We start from the raw sequence: 16416 nt of genomic DNA on the forward strand, positions 1-16416 counted from the left end.
AGAGAGAGAGGGTGAAAGAGAGAGGTTTGTTTGTATTCATAGCAACGGTACCTCCTTACTGCTGTTGTACCTGTGAAATGTGGGTGAAGGAGCGCATGATAATGGGAATAATAATGTCTGGTTGGGTCACCTGCGGGCAATGGGCATCACCTTTAAGGCCATTAGCCTATTTCATTAGATACTCACAAAACTCAAAAAAACTAACTCACACTGAGGGGCTACAGGTTAGGTGGGTGGGTGAACCTGTACTCTATTACATTTATTAAATAATAACACTTTGTTATTAATCTGGGGCAGGTTATTCCAGCCTTATAATGCTGATTGACTGGATCTGAATCCACAGATCAAGCATAACCAATTTTCTTTCCAAGACTTTTCTTTTTTTATGGATTTTCACCTTTACATGAAAATGTTTAAAAATAACAGTATCCACATATTATATATATTCATATCCTTTTTAGTCGGAGCTGCAGGTTGCCCACCTCTTGATCTGGCATTTACGAAAGTATAGGTTAATCTGTTGGCAAGTGATAATAGATAGGTCTACTAATGATTATACCAGTCATAGGAATTATAGTTAATTATACTTGCAATTATGTATTGTGGGTAAACGTTGGGTTTATATTACAACAGAAGACTGCAACAGAAGCCAATTCCCATGCATCACATGCATGCACTTACAAAGCAACATTTATTTTTTTTATTTTTTTATTATTACATTATTAATACAATATCATAAGAATGTTATTTTTACTTTTACAGTCAGCTTTATGCTTAATTTAGCAAGTAACACAAGTCTATAATTCTACATTATACGTGTATACAGACATACTGTAGGCCTATATGCACATATGTTGTACATAGCAAACATAAATTATGCATAGTCAAATTCTTTACACAAATGTCACACTGATGTGATTTAAAGGAACATACAAATAGGCCTAATCTGAATAAAAGTCCATACCCAAGGCTTCTGTGCGTCTACTTTTTTGTTTACACCAATTTTATAGCAAGTAGCCCTAACCCTGTTAAACAGTATGCTGCCCTTGCAAATCACACTCTCTCCCACTATCAAAAAGTAAATCCCCATGAAAAAGGCTTAATTTACCACTACTGTGTATGGGAAAACAACTTACCTTTCCTGGTAACTTGGAAATGCTGAGAACTGTTCAGTGTCAAGTTTGAATTGGGTTCAGGCACTGTTTGCTCAGAGCTAGCAAGCTAACACAAACCTCTCTGTCCAACATAATTAGACACATTTACTCAAGAGTTCAGTGCAAGAGCAAACAAACGCTTGCTGCTGATCCTGCTGCATCAGGATCTTGTCCGTTAGGCATGTCAAACAAACATGCCGTCACTTAAACAGGACACATTTGCTGTCATTGTATGGTGTCTTCATTCAAAGTTTTGGATTGCATGAATGCACGTTTATCTGGTTGGCAAACAAAAGCTGGTGGGAAAAATATAGACTACAATAGCTAGGGAACTTTGTCAATAGATGTGTATCCTGTTGGGCAACCCATGCACCATTTGATTTAATTAACAGTGAGACACTTATTCTAATGTGTATCCAAATGGTAATATTTGTGTTGTCTTCAACTTACTTTTCCAAGTGGTGAGAAGTGATGGCTTTATACCCACAATGTTTGCACTATATCTCTCGTTCTTGAAGGCCTGTTTCCTACAGCACAATGAAAGCTATGTCATTATAGCCAATTCTTTATGGTGGGAGATAATGGTTTTGAAAATGATCCTGAAAACAAAGGCTTGACTTTGACAACTGAGGTGCTTTGCGTCGCAATAATGACAGAGGAGGAATAGAGAAAACAGATAAAGGGAGAGAAGATGACACCAGTGTTTGCTATTCTTGACACAATGAAGTCATGGTGATTTCGAAACTCACACCAAACCCTTGTATGGAATATGTTGATGCAACACTTACAGTATTAACTGAAAGTAGCGAGAGTATTAAAGTGCAAACTTGACTAACTTGTGATTCATTGTGGGCATTGTGTCACTCCAGATATTGACATTATGTTTAAGGTATTGGTGACGTAATTCCAAGAATCCTAGAATCGGATGTGGAGATATTGAGGTAATGTTATTGTAACAACAAGGACAATTGTTGGGTATTAACTTGATACTTCAGAGGTGTCACATTTTCCTCTCATTACTTCAACAAGTGTCATGATAATGTTGTTTCTGTGTGCGCTTATCAGCGTGGATCAAATTTAAGTGTCAGGACATCATGAAGAAGCCCCTTCAACACAATTACTGTTTTAAATGTGAGCTCAGGTGCTGTTCTTGGCTGGGCCTAGAGTTTCGACTGCTTAGACATTTAGCATTTTCGAAACAGTCTCAGCACAGCCGACATTTTCTGTGGTTATGCTAATAATTCAAATCGAGATCAAACACAGTTTATAATCCAGTCTCACAGTTGTGAACATTGATATTATGTAAATAGAGTGTAAGTAGTCAAATAACTCGACTGCACAACTCTGGAGTATTTCGGCTTCCTCCTCCTTGGTGTGCATGCGACTGACATGGTTTCCACCGGTGTCCCTCAGTGAAGTTCCCCCTCCTGGAAAGCACCCAAGTGAATATGAGTACCAGTGGATCATAACTCCAGATATTGAGGTTTTCACTGCTCTCTTCCAGATGCTGTTCAGTAATTAAAAAATAGCTTTCATTCTTTCCTTAATTCTTGAAAGCTGAGTCAAGCTTTTTTGATTCTTAGTGCTGCACTTCCCTCCACTCCACCTCACATTAGCTTTAATACAATTACGCATGTAGGAACTTTCTGTCTCTTTTGTCACCCTGTGCAAAGCCTACGAACCTTTGAGCAGCTCAGGCAACATGCACCGACTATAGGTCTAGTTGTAATAATCTTTTCCTCCGGTTCTGCAGTTCTTTTGTTTGTCAGAGTCATATTTCTCCATCTCAGAAAGAAGAAGACTTTACTGGTTTTGCACAAAAAAGAAAAAAGAAGTCATTTCACCTAACTCCTCCTTTTGCTTTTATATCTAACACAGACATCTGTTCAAAGATCATTAACAATCATTCAGGCGGGAAATTCATAAAGAAACCATAATAATGAAAACCATGCTGCTGATCAGATATTCAATTATGATACAAACTTTAAGGGGCAATTAAGGATGATTTATTCGAATCATTTAGGCTGGGAAATGTGGAAAATAAAGTGAAGAATGTCCATCACCATTACCCAGAGCCCAAGGTGACAGCTTCACATTTGTTGTTTTTTCTGACCAACAGTCCAAAACAAACGCTAGAGATCGAAAGTATATTTTGAGCCTGAGTCAATGGAGGGGGCAGAGTTGATCTGAGGGGGGATGCTGTTCCACAGTCTAGGGGCAGCAACAGCAAAGGTGTGGTCACCCCTGAGCTTGAGTTTGGAACGTGGAACAGCCAGGAGCACTAAGTCAGCCGACCTGAGGGACCTGGATGTAGAATAAGGGGTTGGTCTGCAATATAGGAGGGGGTCAGTTCATAAGGGTATTTATAGACGAACGGGAGAACCTTAAAATTATTTTTTTTGCGTGAAAAATAGGATGCTGATTAATTTTCTGTTACTCAATTAATTGACTAATTATTTCAGCTCCACAAACTAGAGACATTTGTTTCATATCATACTTGTAATGGCAGCATCTGCAAGTGTACATTTGTAACTAAACTAAAAAACTTTTAGGTGTACCACATTCACATTACAAGTCATGTGGGTTTATATTATTATTATTATAACATCACTTAAGTGCCCATTTATAATCTTTATTGTCAGAAATCATCTTTGACATTGTCTTCACCAATCATCTTAGAACAGGAGTGACCTGATCTGGGATGATTGACCAGGACTGCTGGACTTTTGAATTTCTAATAATCTATAATAATAATCGAAACTGTCTGGAAACACTAGATCTAGGCCTAGTGTTCGGCTCAACACTGTTTTTAGGCCCACAGACTTCACCACACCTGTTACTGTGGTCCAGACATTCACCAGCAAGTGGAAACCTAGTACATAAATCATCACAGTGACAGAAATTAGCTCTGGTCATTTTTATGACAAAATAGCTCTGTATTTATTTTCCAAAGGGCTACTATACTAACAGACGGGGCCGGTTGACAGTTCTGCTGTGTGATGGTATGCATATGGATGAGGTCTGAGTCAGTGGGGGCTGTTTGTTTGGATAGTCCCAGCCAAGCCTCTATAGCTGGACAGAGCTGCGGCCTGGCTGAGATGCAACCAACCAACACTGAGCTTTCAGCACATCATATAATTCTGTGGTGGGCTTCCACAGGGGTAGGAAAATGTGGTTAAGGTATAGGGTGGTGGTCATGGTCATGTTGCAGGCCTTGTGTAAAGTTAAATGGGTTTAGAGAAGGAAGCAGAGGGAGTGAGAAGTCAGCGAGAAAGAGACTGAGAGGGAGGAGAGAGCTCCTGCCGGGCGGCAGGCTGTCCAGCCTTTGCCTGCCCTGGGATTCCTCGGCAGCCTTAAATATGCCAGTTATTTTTAACCAGCGACGTAACAGAGCCCAGCGCCGGCCCCCTCTGTTACAATATTTCCTTTCTGTCAGGAGGGGAAATGGAGGGGAGCCACACTTCCTGGTCATGTGATGCAGCTGAAAGAGAGACATAGAAGAAGGGAAGTGGGGAAGAGCGAATAAAGGGAGGAGAGGGAGCTTGGTTGGTTGCCTCAAACCCACACCAGCCCACATATTCTCTCAGCCCCTCCTTTCTCCAAAGTTTAACCCCCTCAGCTGGCCAGATGAGGCAGTCTGTTTTAATCAGATGCTCAGACGTCAGAGGCCTAAAGGACCCGAGCAGAGATTGGCGTTCGTGAGCTGCGGAGGAAATGAGAGTGTGGTACAGCACATCAACAGACGGAGGGGTGGGGGGAGGGCCCTGTGACGTCAGACCAGGGACCCGCCAGGATTAGAAGCCTCTAAAAAGAAAAGGCCTGGGACTGGTCTGCCAGAGCTGGAGAAAATGTGTTTCTCTGTCTGTCTGACATGGGAGAATCAGGGACTTCCCATGAGCTCACCTTGTTGACATACAGAGAACTTGGACTGGTTCGTGTCTCAATTTGCACTAACCTCACTACCAGCAAAATTAGTACCAGCCTCACCATCATAGACTGAGATGTTTGACTCATTTGTATTGCTTCAAATCCACAGCGGACACATGTCAAATGGTCAAATGGATGAGCATGCCCCACTGTCAGCTTAATTTAAATTCACATAAAATCAGTGGATTTGTGTCTGATATACACACACACACATTAAAAATTACTTTAATGGTTGCAAACTAATATATATAGTTCATTTTAAACTTACATGTCTCTATTACTTTTGTAGCTTAGAATGTCATATGCACACCAAACTTGAGCTTCTTGTGTCACTGGGCCAAAAGAACTATATTTCAGTTTATAACACTTACCAACAGTAATATGAAAAGCATTTACTCAAACAAATAGGTTACAACTATTGTTGGGTTTGCTTGATTCTCAACCCATTGGTACTGGGCTAACTCAGTCTGTGCTATATAACCCAAAGGGATTTTTAGTGTGCAGTATATTTGATGTTGAAACCACTTAAATGGTGGACACTAACAGAGTCAAAGTTTAGGAAAACTTGGAAAAAGTGGGATTCACATTCAGGGAGGATTCGAATTTAAAAGGAGAAAGATTTCTGAATCCATGGAATGTCAAACTGAAATATGGTGCTTTTGTAAAACTTACTAATAATAACAAAATTACTTTCCATTTCAACCTGAGATGCATGTAGGGTTTAGAAATGGAAAAATAATCAAAAGATTGTGAAATAGAATTCACAATCTTGGTAATCTTGGACTTAAACGTGCTGAACATTAAATTACTGAACCCCTCAACCTGATTTTTCATGCTTTATACTTTTTGTTTTATTTAAATGTGACTCACTGTCCAAATGGTTACCTCACCTGCATAAACAGATCAGCATCCTTAATAAAATGGATACTGTGTGTACTATCTATCCAGAGGTAGACAACATAATGTAAACAAGGAAAGGAACTTCCTTCGGTGCTTTAATGACATTTACAAATGCTGAGTCAAACACCGGTCATCTAAGGTTGAATACCAGTCTTCAGCATCTGGCAATCATCCCTTTGATATGAGTTTTCAAAGTTTCAGCCCAATAGGAGACAATTTACTGAGCTCCAAGGAGGCCAAGTCATGTGTGCAGAAAGTGCATGAGCAGGAAAAAAACAATGGAATAGAAACAATCTCAGAAATCATGATAACGTGTGGTAAACACTGCAACAGAAAACAAGTATTGCATTCACAAGCTGAAGCTGACCAACAGGTTGGAAATGTATAGTACATTGTTCCCTATAGTTCAGCTAATCAGCAAGTAAATATGATCCACATCTGTAGCATGTTAGCAGTAAAAGTGATTTATCTTAAAATGTTTCCACTATTTTGTCCACCCTGTATCTATGTCTTAAAAAGTATATTCCACAGCAACATGAGCTATAGAACAATCTAATTTAACACGAACCCTTTCAGTCACGCTTGTACCATAAAAGCTAAGTGTACAGGCTGTCAGTAAACCAAGACCACATCTTTACAATGTTAGTGAGGTTCCTATAGAAACATATGAGTATGAACGTTTTTTATTTCTCTGTATGAGCCTATATCAGACCCCTGCTGCACAGCAATTATGTCAATCACCAGCATTTTCAAACCTTCAAGAACGTCCTGGCATTGATTCAGAGGCAGCTAAATGGTCGTCTGTGCTCTTGGTGCACTGCTGTTAAACCATGGCTGTCACATTTTCACAACACTTGATTAAATCTTTATGTTTGTGGATTTTGAGATACAATTTGATAAAGGCTCGGGTTCAGCGACACAGTCCAGAGTTGTGATTTACAGAGCTTTGAGCCTGCTTGCGCTTGAAATTTTAAGCATTTAAGCAAGTAAATGTTGAGCTCTCCAACAGTTGACGCCTAAGTACTTTGAATGCATAGCTTTTACAGTTACAACTACCAAATAGCCTACCCATCATCTGCTGATGATCTCCAGACTGGCTGAACATGGTCTGCAGATAAAGTGCTTGGCATTATAATATGCTGAAATACATGTGGTAATTGTTGTCAGATTTCAGGGTAGTAGGCCTCTGCGTTCCTGAGAAGGTGTGGACTCTCCTGTTTTCCCACTGGGAGCGGTTGGGAATGTGCAACCTTTTCCATGGATTGCCGTTTTTCAGGCCCTGGATTAACTCTGGAAACATGCCTGCAATTGGTGCAACCATTCAGAGATGTGGAGGGATGATAATAATCTTGAATATCAGCACATAGGCGCTTCAGGATGATCCATGGTAGGAGAGAGGAGACAGTCTTGTTGGGAAACTCCCATTGCTTAAAGCAAGGAACTCCTAATAAATTCGCTGTGCAATAAGAGAGGAGAAACATAAATGTCACCACTGTTTCTCCAAACCTCCCAATGGTATGAACTTTAATATTCAAGCATAAATCTGGGAGCTAGATGGCAAAACTTTGGAAGAGTAAAAAAAAAAAGAGGAATGTTGTGAAGGACTAAGAGGAGAGACATGGAAAATTATAGTCAGAAAAAAATATGTTAAAGTTCAAAGTAGAAACATATTTCTTTTTTTTTCTCAGTGTCATTAGTTTTCCTTCCTCAGTGCATTTTCTCTGTGTGTATACTGTATATCCCCAGAAATAGGCAAACAACTTTTATGGCAACGGTTTCAAGCCAAGTGTCCAATCAGATCAGAAATGGCACATTGTGGTTACCATAATCAAACTACAAATCATTTCAGATTGATCGACCCCGCTGGAATGCTGAGGAAAGAACAATACTTGACAGGCCCAATTTAAGTGATAGCTTCTCCAGTCTGACGTTTTATTGACATCATGCTGAGTCTAATTGAGGAGGGGGGTTTCAGTAACTCAAACCAGATGGGCCACCAGCTCATGAGCTAACAGCCCCCTCTCTCTCTCCACCCTTTCTCACTAACTGTCTCTCTCTCTTAAACTCAGAGCTATTTTGGCTCAATGAAATACTTAACTGTGAAATAAAATTTCATAAAACTGACCTATTTGGTCAAATTTATATTGATTGTTAGAATCTGATACCATGCCATTTATCATAAAGACACTTGAAGCTGGCGAGGAAAGCTCAGTAATTAACATATTATTTGATTCAATCTGAACAAAAAAACAAAGAGTAAAAAACGCTGTTGTACGTATAGGTTCATGTTCACGAGACCAGTTGCCAGGCAAAGGAAATATAGCGTGTTAATTAGTGAGCTTTAGATGTGTTGGGAGGCGGGTTTTGTTACCTTTGGACAGAGCCTGGTTTACCTTTTCCAGCCCTCATGCTAAGATAAGCTAAATTTTTAGCATACAGACATTAGAGGAGTATCAAGCTTCTCTGCAAGAAAGCAAATAAGCCCATTTAACAAAATATCTAGCGATTCCTTTGAAGCCGAAGTAAAGTTTCAATCAAGCATTAACATGACACACACATGTGCACACACTCATACAGAGAGAGAGAGACAGAGAGAGTGAGCTACTACACAGGCTGTTCATTAGACACATGGATTTAATGAGTCTGAAAAGAAAACTGGCTGTTAGAAGCGAACTAAATTAGTAGGTTCACATTCTTTAGAACCAAAATGGGAAATTTGCCACATCAGCAAAACACTCTTCATCTGCGGGAATTTTTGAAAAGACATCAGAGACTTTCTGATTTCATACCCACTGCGATCAATAGGGAAGGCATCAAAGTAATTTCACCAACTGTTAATGACATTCATGACGCAGCTTGTAGACTATGGTACTGTAATCAAATAGGCTCGAGGGAAAAAAAACACACTAAGAAGTTAAGTTAGGAATTAAATTAGGATTCCCCTGGCAAAACCTTCCACATAAATGGACATAAACATGACAAAAACATGGTCATCATTAAAGTTCGGCCATCAGTGGAAATACATCTAAGTCTGTTTTAGCACTCTGAATAATGTGTTTCTTTTTTTCAAATTGTATTGATTTTTGGTGGGAAACTGGGTGAACTGTGTAAAGAAGAAGAAGTATTGGAAACATTGGAAAAAGCATGTCAGACCACTGCAACTGATGTAAGATCAACACTTGATCCTGGTCACATTGCTTGTCTCAGTTTTCAGCTACTGGCACAGGAACACTGTCATATGTACATGATACTGTTAGAGCTTTAGAGCTTTGGCAAACAGTGAGCTTTCACTACAGCAGAACAACAAATATCAGTATTAACCTATCAAGTTCACTCTCTGAGAGATGGATGAATACATTATTAAACCACAAACGTATTTGCTGTGTTACTTAAGATTATTATTATTTCCCTATCACCATGCAAAGGCCAGTATACTCATTGTGACTAGTCTGCTTAGTGCCTTGTTTGCCATTGGAGGAGATTGTGAATTGTAATGGCAGCAGATCATGGGGTGGGTAATCATTCAACTCTCTTTTTTAGCAGGGCAGAGTAGGTGCAAGAACAAAGCTTCTCAAATCCAGGAACTAAATCTGGAACTGGTGACCAAAAACTTGCACGAAAGGGCAGGTAATCAGATATCACTGTTTGGTATGGGCTATGTCAGTTGAGACTGTATGGTGAAATGGTGAATGAGACTATTTTTGTAATATGTGTTACTGGTCATTGCCTCCACAAGCTGCAGTGTTTAAAGCATCATTTGCTGCAAAGTTGCCATTTTGCCTGGGTGTACGCGCCAAATTGGAACCTGAGGTGATGCCAGCTTTGTTGGAGGAATCTACTGCTTCTACAATTGGTTTTCAATGAATGCTTTCATTAGTTGACAATATAATCTTGAAAGATATCTTACTTTTTCTCACTGCATGCTTTTTCCAACAATACCTCAAGCCACCAGACTTTTTAAGAGAACTGTGTGACTCACACAGTGGTTTTTTCTAACTATGTGACCTTGTTGCCATGCGTTGGTTTATAGACCTTACAGCCAGAGTGGACTCTCTCCAGCTTGTTGACGGCGTGTGAGAGTGTGTGGACTTATTCCACTACCCCACAATGCCAAGCTACAGCATGTATGCCTGCTCACATACATGGCAGACGTGAGCTACATCTGTACCAGGGAAAATGTGATGCAGGATACTGTGCTGTGGTGAGATGTAGACATATTATGGAACTTGACAAAAAGCCAGTAAGACGTGGGCATGCAAACACAATGTAAGCTTATGCGCAAGCACACTCGTACACACCTCACTCTGAATGCTGAGGGAAAAATACAACTTTTTGTTTGTCTTGGAGGCTTCGGCACCAGTGTCACCACATTCGCATACAGCAAGAAAAAGTAATTTTTGCTATTTAAAGCGCACCCATGTTAACAATAAAGGGCTCATTCAGCTGCCCTTGTATTTGTTTTTTCTTGTTGAATAAGTGAGGGGCTCCTTCTTACATAGAGCAAACAAGTGCATGAGATGACGTGAAGAGAAGAACAGTCAACAGTGTGTGTACCTGTTGTGACTAAAGTGTCGTTGGGATAAACGGTTGTGTTGGTGTGCTCACACAAACCCAGGAGCTATGACTATCCTCACTTCCTCATTCTGCATGGGCTTGTGTGTGTGTAAAAGAGGAAAAGACGAGCAGTGTATTGTATTAGGACCTTATAGTTAAGTGTGTTAGTTTCTCTCTGTCACAGAGCTGGGAACAGAGCTATTTTTAGAGCCACTCACCTCTGTTTCCCCCTCCGGAGAGGTTCTTGAACATGGTCACATTGAAGAAGTTTTTTTGCAAATGTTTGTGGTTATTCAAATAGTTAAAAGAAATGTACAGTTTATTACAACATATTGTCTTATTGTCTAATGCTAACATCAGCATGCTAAAAAAACGGGCACCTATCAGATCTCTACACCCAGGCAGTTAGACATAAAGCAACCACACAGGACCCTTCACACCCCCTCCATAACTCATTTAAACTTCTCCAATCAGGTTATAAAATCCTTCAGGCCAGTACAAATATGTTAAAAAAATCATTTATACAAACTGCCAAGTATTTGACCCGATGATCGCGCTGAATGAAAAGTCAGGTGATCACAAAAAGGCATTACAGTTCATCATCTTGGGGATATGAATGTCTGCAGAAAATATCATGGCAATCCATCGAATAACATTTGACGTTTAGACACATTCTGTAGCGACTGACAGACTGCCATTAGCCAAGCAGCTAGCATCACTAAAAAGAAGTTAAATGGGCAAGAAGCACAACAGTTTGCATAATGGCTTTACTCAAACCCCCCAGGTTAATCAAACTCTTTGGGAAGAGAAAACACAGGTCAACTGTAAAATTATAGCCTCAACTGTCCATTGTTAACATCCAACACAGTTTACAGGCCAACTTCCTGCCTCAGCTGACACAAAACAATGACTTAGTTGTGCGCACACAGTTTTCTTGTGCCATGACTGATTATTAACAACATTTGAAGCGCCCTCACTTCTGTTTAACCTCTCAATAAAGTGGTTCGGTTAATCTGGTTTAACTGTTGGCTTGTCCACAACCTGTTTGATCTGTATTCAGATTAGCGATGGCCCAGATCTCAGTGATTACTTTGATGAGTACTATATTAAAATAACTGATATAAATGGTCAAAACTATGAAAATAAGAACAGAGTTGTAATAAACCATTATTCTCCTTTAATGTAAAGTACACAGCAAGCTAAATTTATGGAGGGTGGATTAAATTAAAATATCATCTCTTCCAAATACTATATTTATTTTTATTTTTCCTCCTTCAACTTTTCTCTTTATCTCCAGCTTCTTTGATATTTCTTCATACACACAGTACAGTAATGTGCATGAATACCCCTCATCAACACATCCACCTCGACTTACCCTACGTTCCATAACAAAGAATCCAGATTGTGTAACTGTCTGTCAAACCAGTTTTTTTTCCTCACTATGTTAATACCTCACCACAAAGTTGCAGAGGGAGGGAGGACCCTCCCCTCCCTGTGACTCATTCTTATATGTGCGTAAGCAGCCGCTACAGACCTGAGAGTAGTATTCCATTACTCTTACCAGTATTATTGTCTTCATTTTCATCATGATCGCTGTTGTACTGTTCGCTTCTGGTGCCAAGCTGGTGTAAATGACGGGTATGTTCAAAAACAGAAAGAAGCTAACTGTGGCAGGAGGCTTAGATCATAACGTAGATAAAGCGTCTCCATGGAAATGTTAAGCTGTTTAGTTGCTTTCTGTCTCACAGTGTAAGTGTCACACTGTAAAAAAAGGAAGTAAGGAGTCTGAAAATGAGATGATAAAACCAGTACAGAACAAGAAAATAAATAGGAAAGGGGAAAAACACAGGCAGATGTGAGATTCAAAGAACAGAGAGGCAGCAGCAGAAAAGCAAACTCATGAAGAGAAAAAATGGATGTGGAGGGAGGGAAAGGGGGACAATGAAAGTAGGGAGAAAGAGTTGAAGAGTGAAAAAAGCAGGTGTTGGGGACGTAGTAATACAACTATGGGTCAAAGAAAGATCATTGTCAAGGGGGTTTTCCATCAAGCTGAGGGTCTCTGTAGTATTATGTCATTCTTACAGCCCCATTAAGCTATAATGAGGGTGTTACCTAAATTAAAATGTCACAGTGGCCACTGCCAGCAATACTATTACACTTGGCTTCACAAAGTATCAAAGCAGTCACTGTATCAGCTTGTTCATATGACAGTATACAACCCTGCTCTCGTAATGTTCTAACATTGAGGAAAAACTCAACAGGAATGTAAAACTTTGACTTTAGCTCAGATCAAAGTATGACACCATCCACAGTTGTGACATGTTAAGTGAGAATGGAGGCACAGAAACCATGTCAGATGCCATCGTGAGAAGATAGGGCACCAGGCCAAAGAGTAAATATTCGCTTGACGATAATGTGCGTGCTGATCTAGTGTACACACCCTCTGCCCACAGATAGGAGCAGCCTTTTATCTTAAACTGTACACACACTGGCTCAGTACCAGTGATAGAAACGGGATAGAAAAATAGCACCACTGAGCAGTGAGAAAATGCTGAAGAGGCATCTTCAGTGAGAAGAAAAAATATCAAGAATGCATTATATGGTAAAGATGCAATGTATGACGTTGCTCAATCCAAGTACAGACTCATATTACATGTGATATACTGTGCCCACATTATCCAACCATACAAGAGAGTCTGTGGGGCCACTCCTCTCTCATTTCAGTTTAGGTGTTAAAGTGAATTTAGTTGTTTGCTCACACATTACTGATTATTTTTCTAAGGTACTTCATTTTTAGGATCCCTGTAAAAAGTCTCATTTATGAGTATGTAAATATGGCAAAGGAAAGGAGCCAAGCGAAAGTAATGAAACCCCTACACTCACACATTAAACTTGTGAATTAAGATAGATGTTAAATTGTCCGACCGCTTGTCATTTCTTACCTAAATGCTGTGATAGCTTTTTTTTCTGTTGCTCACTCCATAACGTGCCTTATTCAGCTCCTTTTCAAAAGGCTCCCTTTTTCTAAGGACCATGGCCTGAGCCGCAAAATGTGAGAAACAGAAGTTTTTTGTCGCTGACAGGAGCAATTTGATGCTTATCACCATTTCAGTGCGCCACTTGGTCTCCACTCCATGTTGTGACAATCTGCAGCACAAAATGTTTTAGTTTTTGCAGTAGGAAATGTTAAAGTGGACCCCAGAATGCTAGCTTCATCTCACAGTTCATCAGATAAGGCTGCTGACCGCAATGACAAAAAGCACCTGAGGAGCTTCTCAAAGAGACCTTTTGTGACTTTGTCCGCTTCTCTGTCTAAACAAAACTAATAACTGTGCTCAGAGCTAAGGTCCATTTCTGAAATACACATGAGCGTGTAATTATTGGCAGCTAATTGGGTAGCACAGCGTTACGGTACAAGGGCAGCGTGGTCATTAAAAAAACATTTCCTGTTTGAGTTCCCTGATGCTATGATTGATAAGCACAAAGACACAGTTTTATATCGTCAGAGGTTGTCGGCACCAATCCAAAAGCAGAGTTCAATGATGTTCCATGGTGAGTTGTTAGAAGGTGTCACAATATAATATTTCCTCTCTTAGTAAGTAGCACAAGATAGAATTATGCTTTCTGTGACAAACAGTTGGAGTTAATGTGCCAAAAATCATACAATCATAGATGATGGCGCACACTTTTAGCAGGCTCTTCGTTAACGCATTCCTGGTATTGTCTTTGGCTGCACACGCACAAAATGTGACAGGTGTAATTGTAAAACAAAACTAAGAGTCTAAAAGCATGCTGGCTGCTTTGTGAAGCTGTACACTGTGCACAGAGGTGCTTTCAGGTAAATGTGAACGTCAGCATGCTAACATGCTCACAGTGGCAATGCTAACATGCTGATGGGAATGTCATTATTTTTGTAGGTATTTGGTGAAACCAAAGTACATTATGGTACAAACTGACATTTTGACCTGATGATGACGCTAAGGAAAAGTTCAGGAATCACAAAAGTGAGAGGGGTGCACGAATGTCTGTACCAAGTTTTATTGGCAGTCTATTTAATAATTATCCAGATGTTGTCAACCTCATGGTGACACCAGAAGAAAGTCATGAAATCACCAAATATACTGTATGTTAAGATATTTCTCAAGATAAGTGAAAAGTTTGATCTGCTGGTGGTACTAGAAGTAAAGTCAGGTCATCCTATCAGCACTATTAACAACTGTGCCAAAGTTAATTGCAATCCATCAAATAATTGAGTTTTTGATGAAAGATATTTCATTAAAAACCAAAAATGTGAACCTTCTGGTGGCACTGGAGGAATCCATCAGTCTGGTGGACAGACTTTACCACCATATGGTTAAAATCTTGTGAAAAAAGAGAGCTTGAGAGAGAAGTTCAAATCCTGCCAACTTTGATACAATTTCACACCTGGACGAACATGACACAAAGTGGGTGTACTTGTTGGATTGTTTTGTTTTGGAAAGATACAAAAATTGTAGGCAGCCACAAAGGTGTGGCAGGAGGAGTTTTAGTGACTGTTAGGTAATCCAACAAGCAGTTAACATACTTGAGGTTACAAACATAATACAATAGCTCTTTAATAAATGCTAACTTTGCTATGCTAACCTTCACTTTTTATTCTTTGTCGAGATGGTGTCAGAAGGTCAGCTTTATGGTATTTTTTGTTGAGTTGAATTATTCTCAGTGTTATTGTTTCCACCGCCTGTATGCGCACCTACTGTAGCAAGAGAATGACTTAACCTCAGACTCAGACCTACTTTCACTACATCACAGGATGCACTCAGGAAGGGAGGGATAGAATGGAGCTTGAGCTTGGCTGGAGAGGAGTCGTCAGGCATTATGTCGGTCACAGGATGATGACCTCATAACACCATGCCTTCAACCTGTAGTTACGCAACATCCCCAGCGCCACCCGTGTTGGTGAGGCCGGGGAGGAAGCGCTGAGGACAGACAGACCCCTCTCTCTCGGGGGGCCGGGTGGAGAGACAGGCCAGAGCTCAGATCTGATTTCGCAGGAAGGAAAAGAGAAGGGAGGGGAGCGTCGGATAAGAGCGCTGCCGTTGCTTTATTTTATCCTCTCTCCCTCTTAACTGTGACCCAAGCCTGTGTTATGAATGCCACAGAGGTGGAGTTATTACACACACAAAGCCAAGCTAGGTCTAATCTTGTTACTATTCTGTTCTGAAACAATACATGGCTCCTTTTACGGGGGCCATGATTCAGATAAGTGTAGTTCAAGAGAAACAAAATGGAGCAAAAGTTATGTAAGCGACTGCTGCCACTTCAGGGCTGATTTAAGTGTTTTACAGCTTGGGCTCCAGGCCCTATGACATTTTAACATTCTTAAATTCACCTCAAAGCTTGAGTCCTGTCTATTCTCTTTCACTTTCCTCTGCTGTCATAGAGTTTCACGTGATTTTAAAGTGATTGCCTGTTTGTCTGCCCTGGGCCAAGGGGCGCCTCAGTCTGGCTATGAAAAGACAATTACTACAACAGGAAGGTCCTGTCAGCTGGAGGGATACACACAAGAAGGGCCCAGCCATGATCAAGGAATGTACACACCCATGTTCCTGTCTGTGCACACAAATATAAACACAAGTACTTTGTACATGCTGGATATCTTTTTTTCTGTGTACACCCATTGAGGCTTACAAATGACATCCATGCCCACTCAAGTCTCTTATCCCTGCCCTCATTCATCTGCCATGACGGGGCACTTCATCACCAGACAACACAGAATGTCTCCACCCACCAGAGGATGTGGAGCCCTATGCCAGAGTTTTGACATGGCACTGGCAGAGTAAGTAAACCCACACCCTGCTGGCCAGGAATCAACCACTGCAAACCTCACTACCTGTCTGCC

General features: G+C 40.4%; 1 protein-coding gene across 1 annotated transcript in view; it reads right to left on the reverse strand.

The window, feature by feature from the left end:
- Positions 1-15391, reverse strand: part of klf4 (Kruppel-like factor 4) — a 19697-nt gene extending 4306 nt beyond the window's left edge. The window contains exon 1 of the mRNA XM_035668327.1: positions 15311-15391. Within this exon, the coding sequence (XP_035524220.1) occupies positions 15311-15391 (81 nt within the window). The remainder of the gene's footprint in view (positions 1-15310) is intronic.
- Positions 15392-16416: the final 1025 nt, after the last annotated feature.

This window comes from Morone saxatilis, unplaced genomic scaffold, assembly GCF_004916995.1.
Source record: "Morone saxatilis isolate NCDOM2014 unplaced genomic scaffold, NCSU_SB_2.0 Contig21, whole genome shotgun sequence".
Lineage (NCBI taxonomy): Eukaryota > Metazoa > Chordata > Actinopteri > Moronidae > Morone > Morone saxatilis.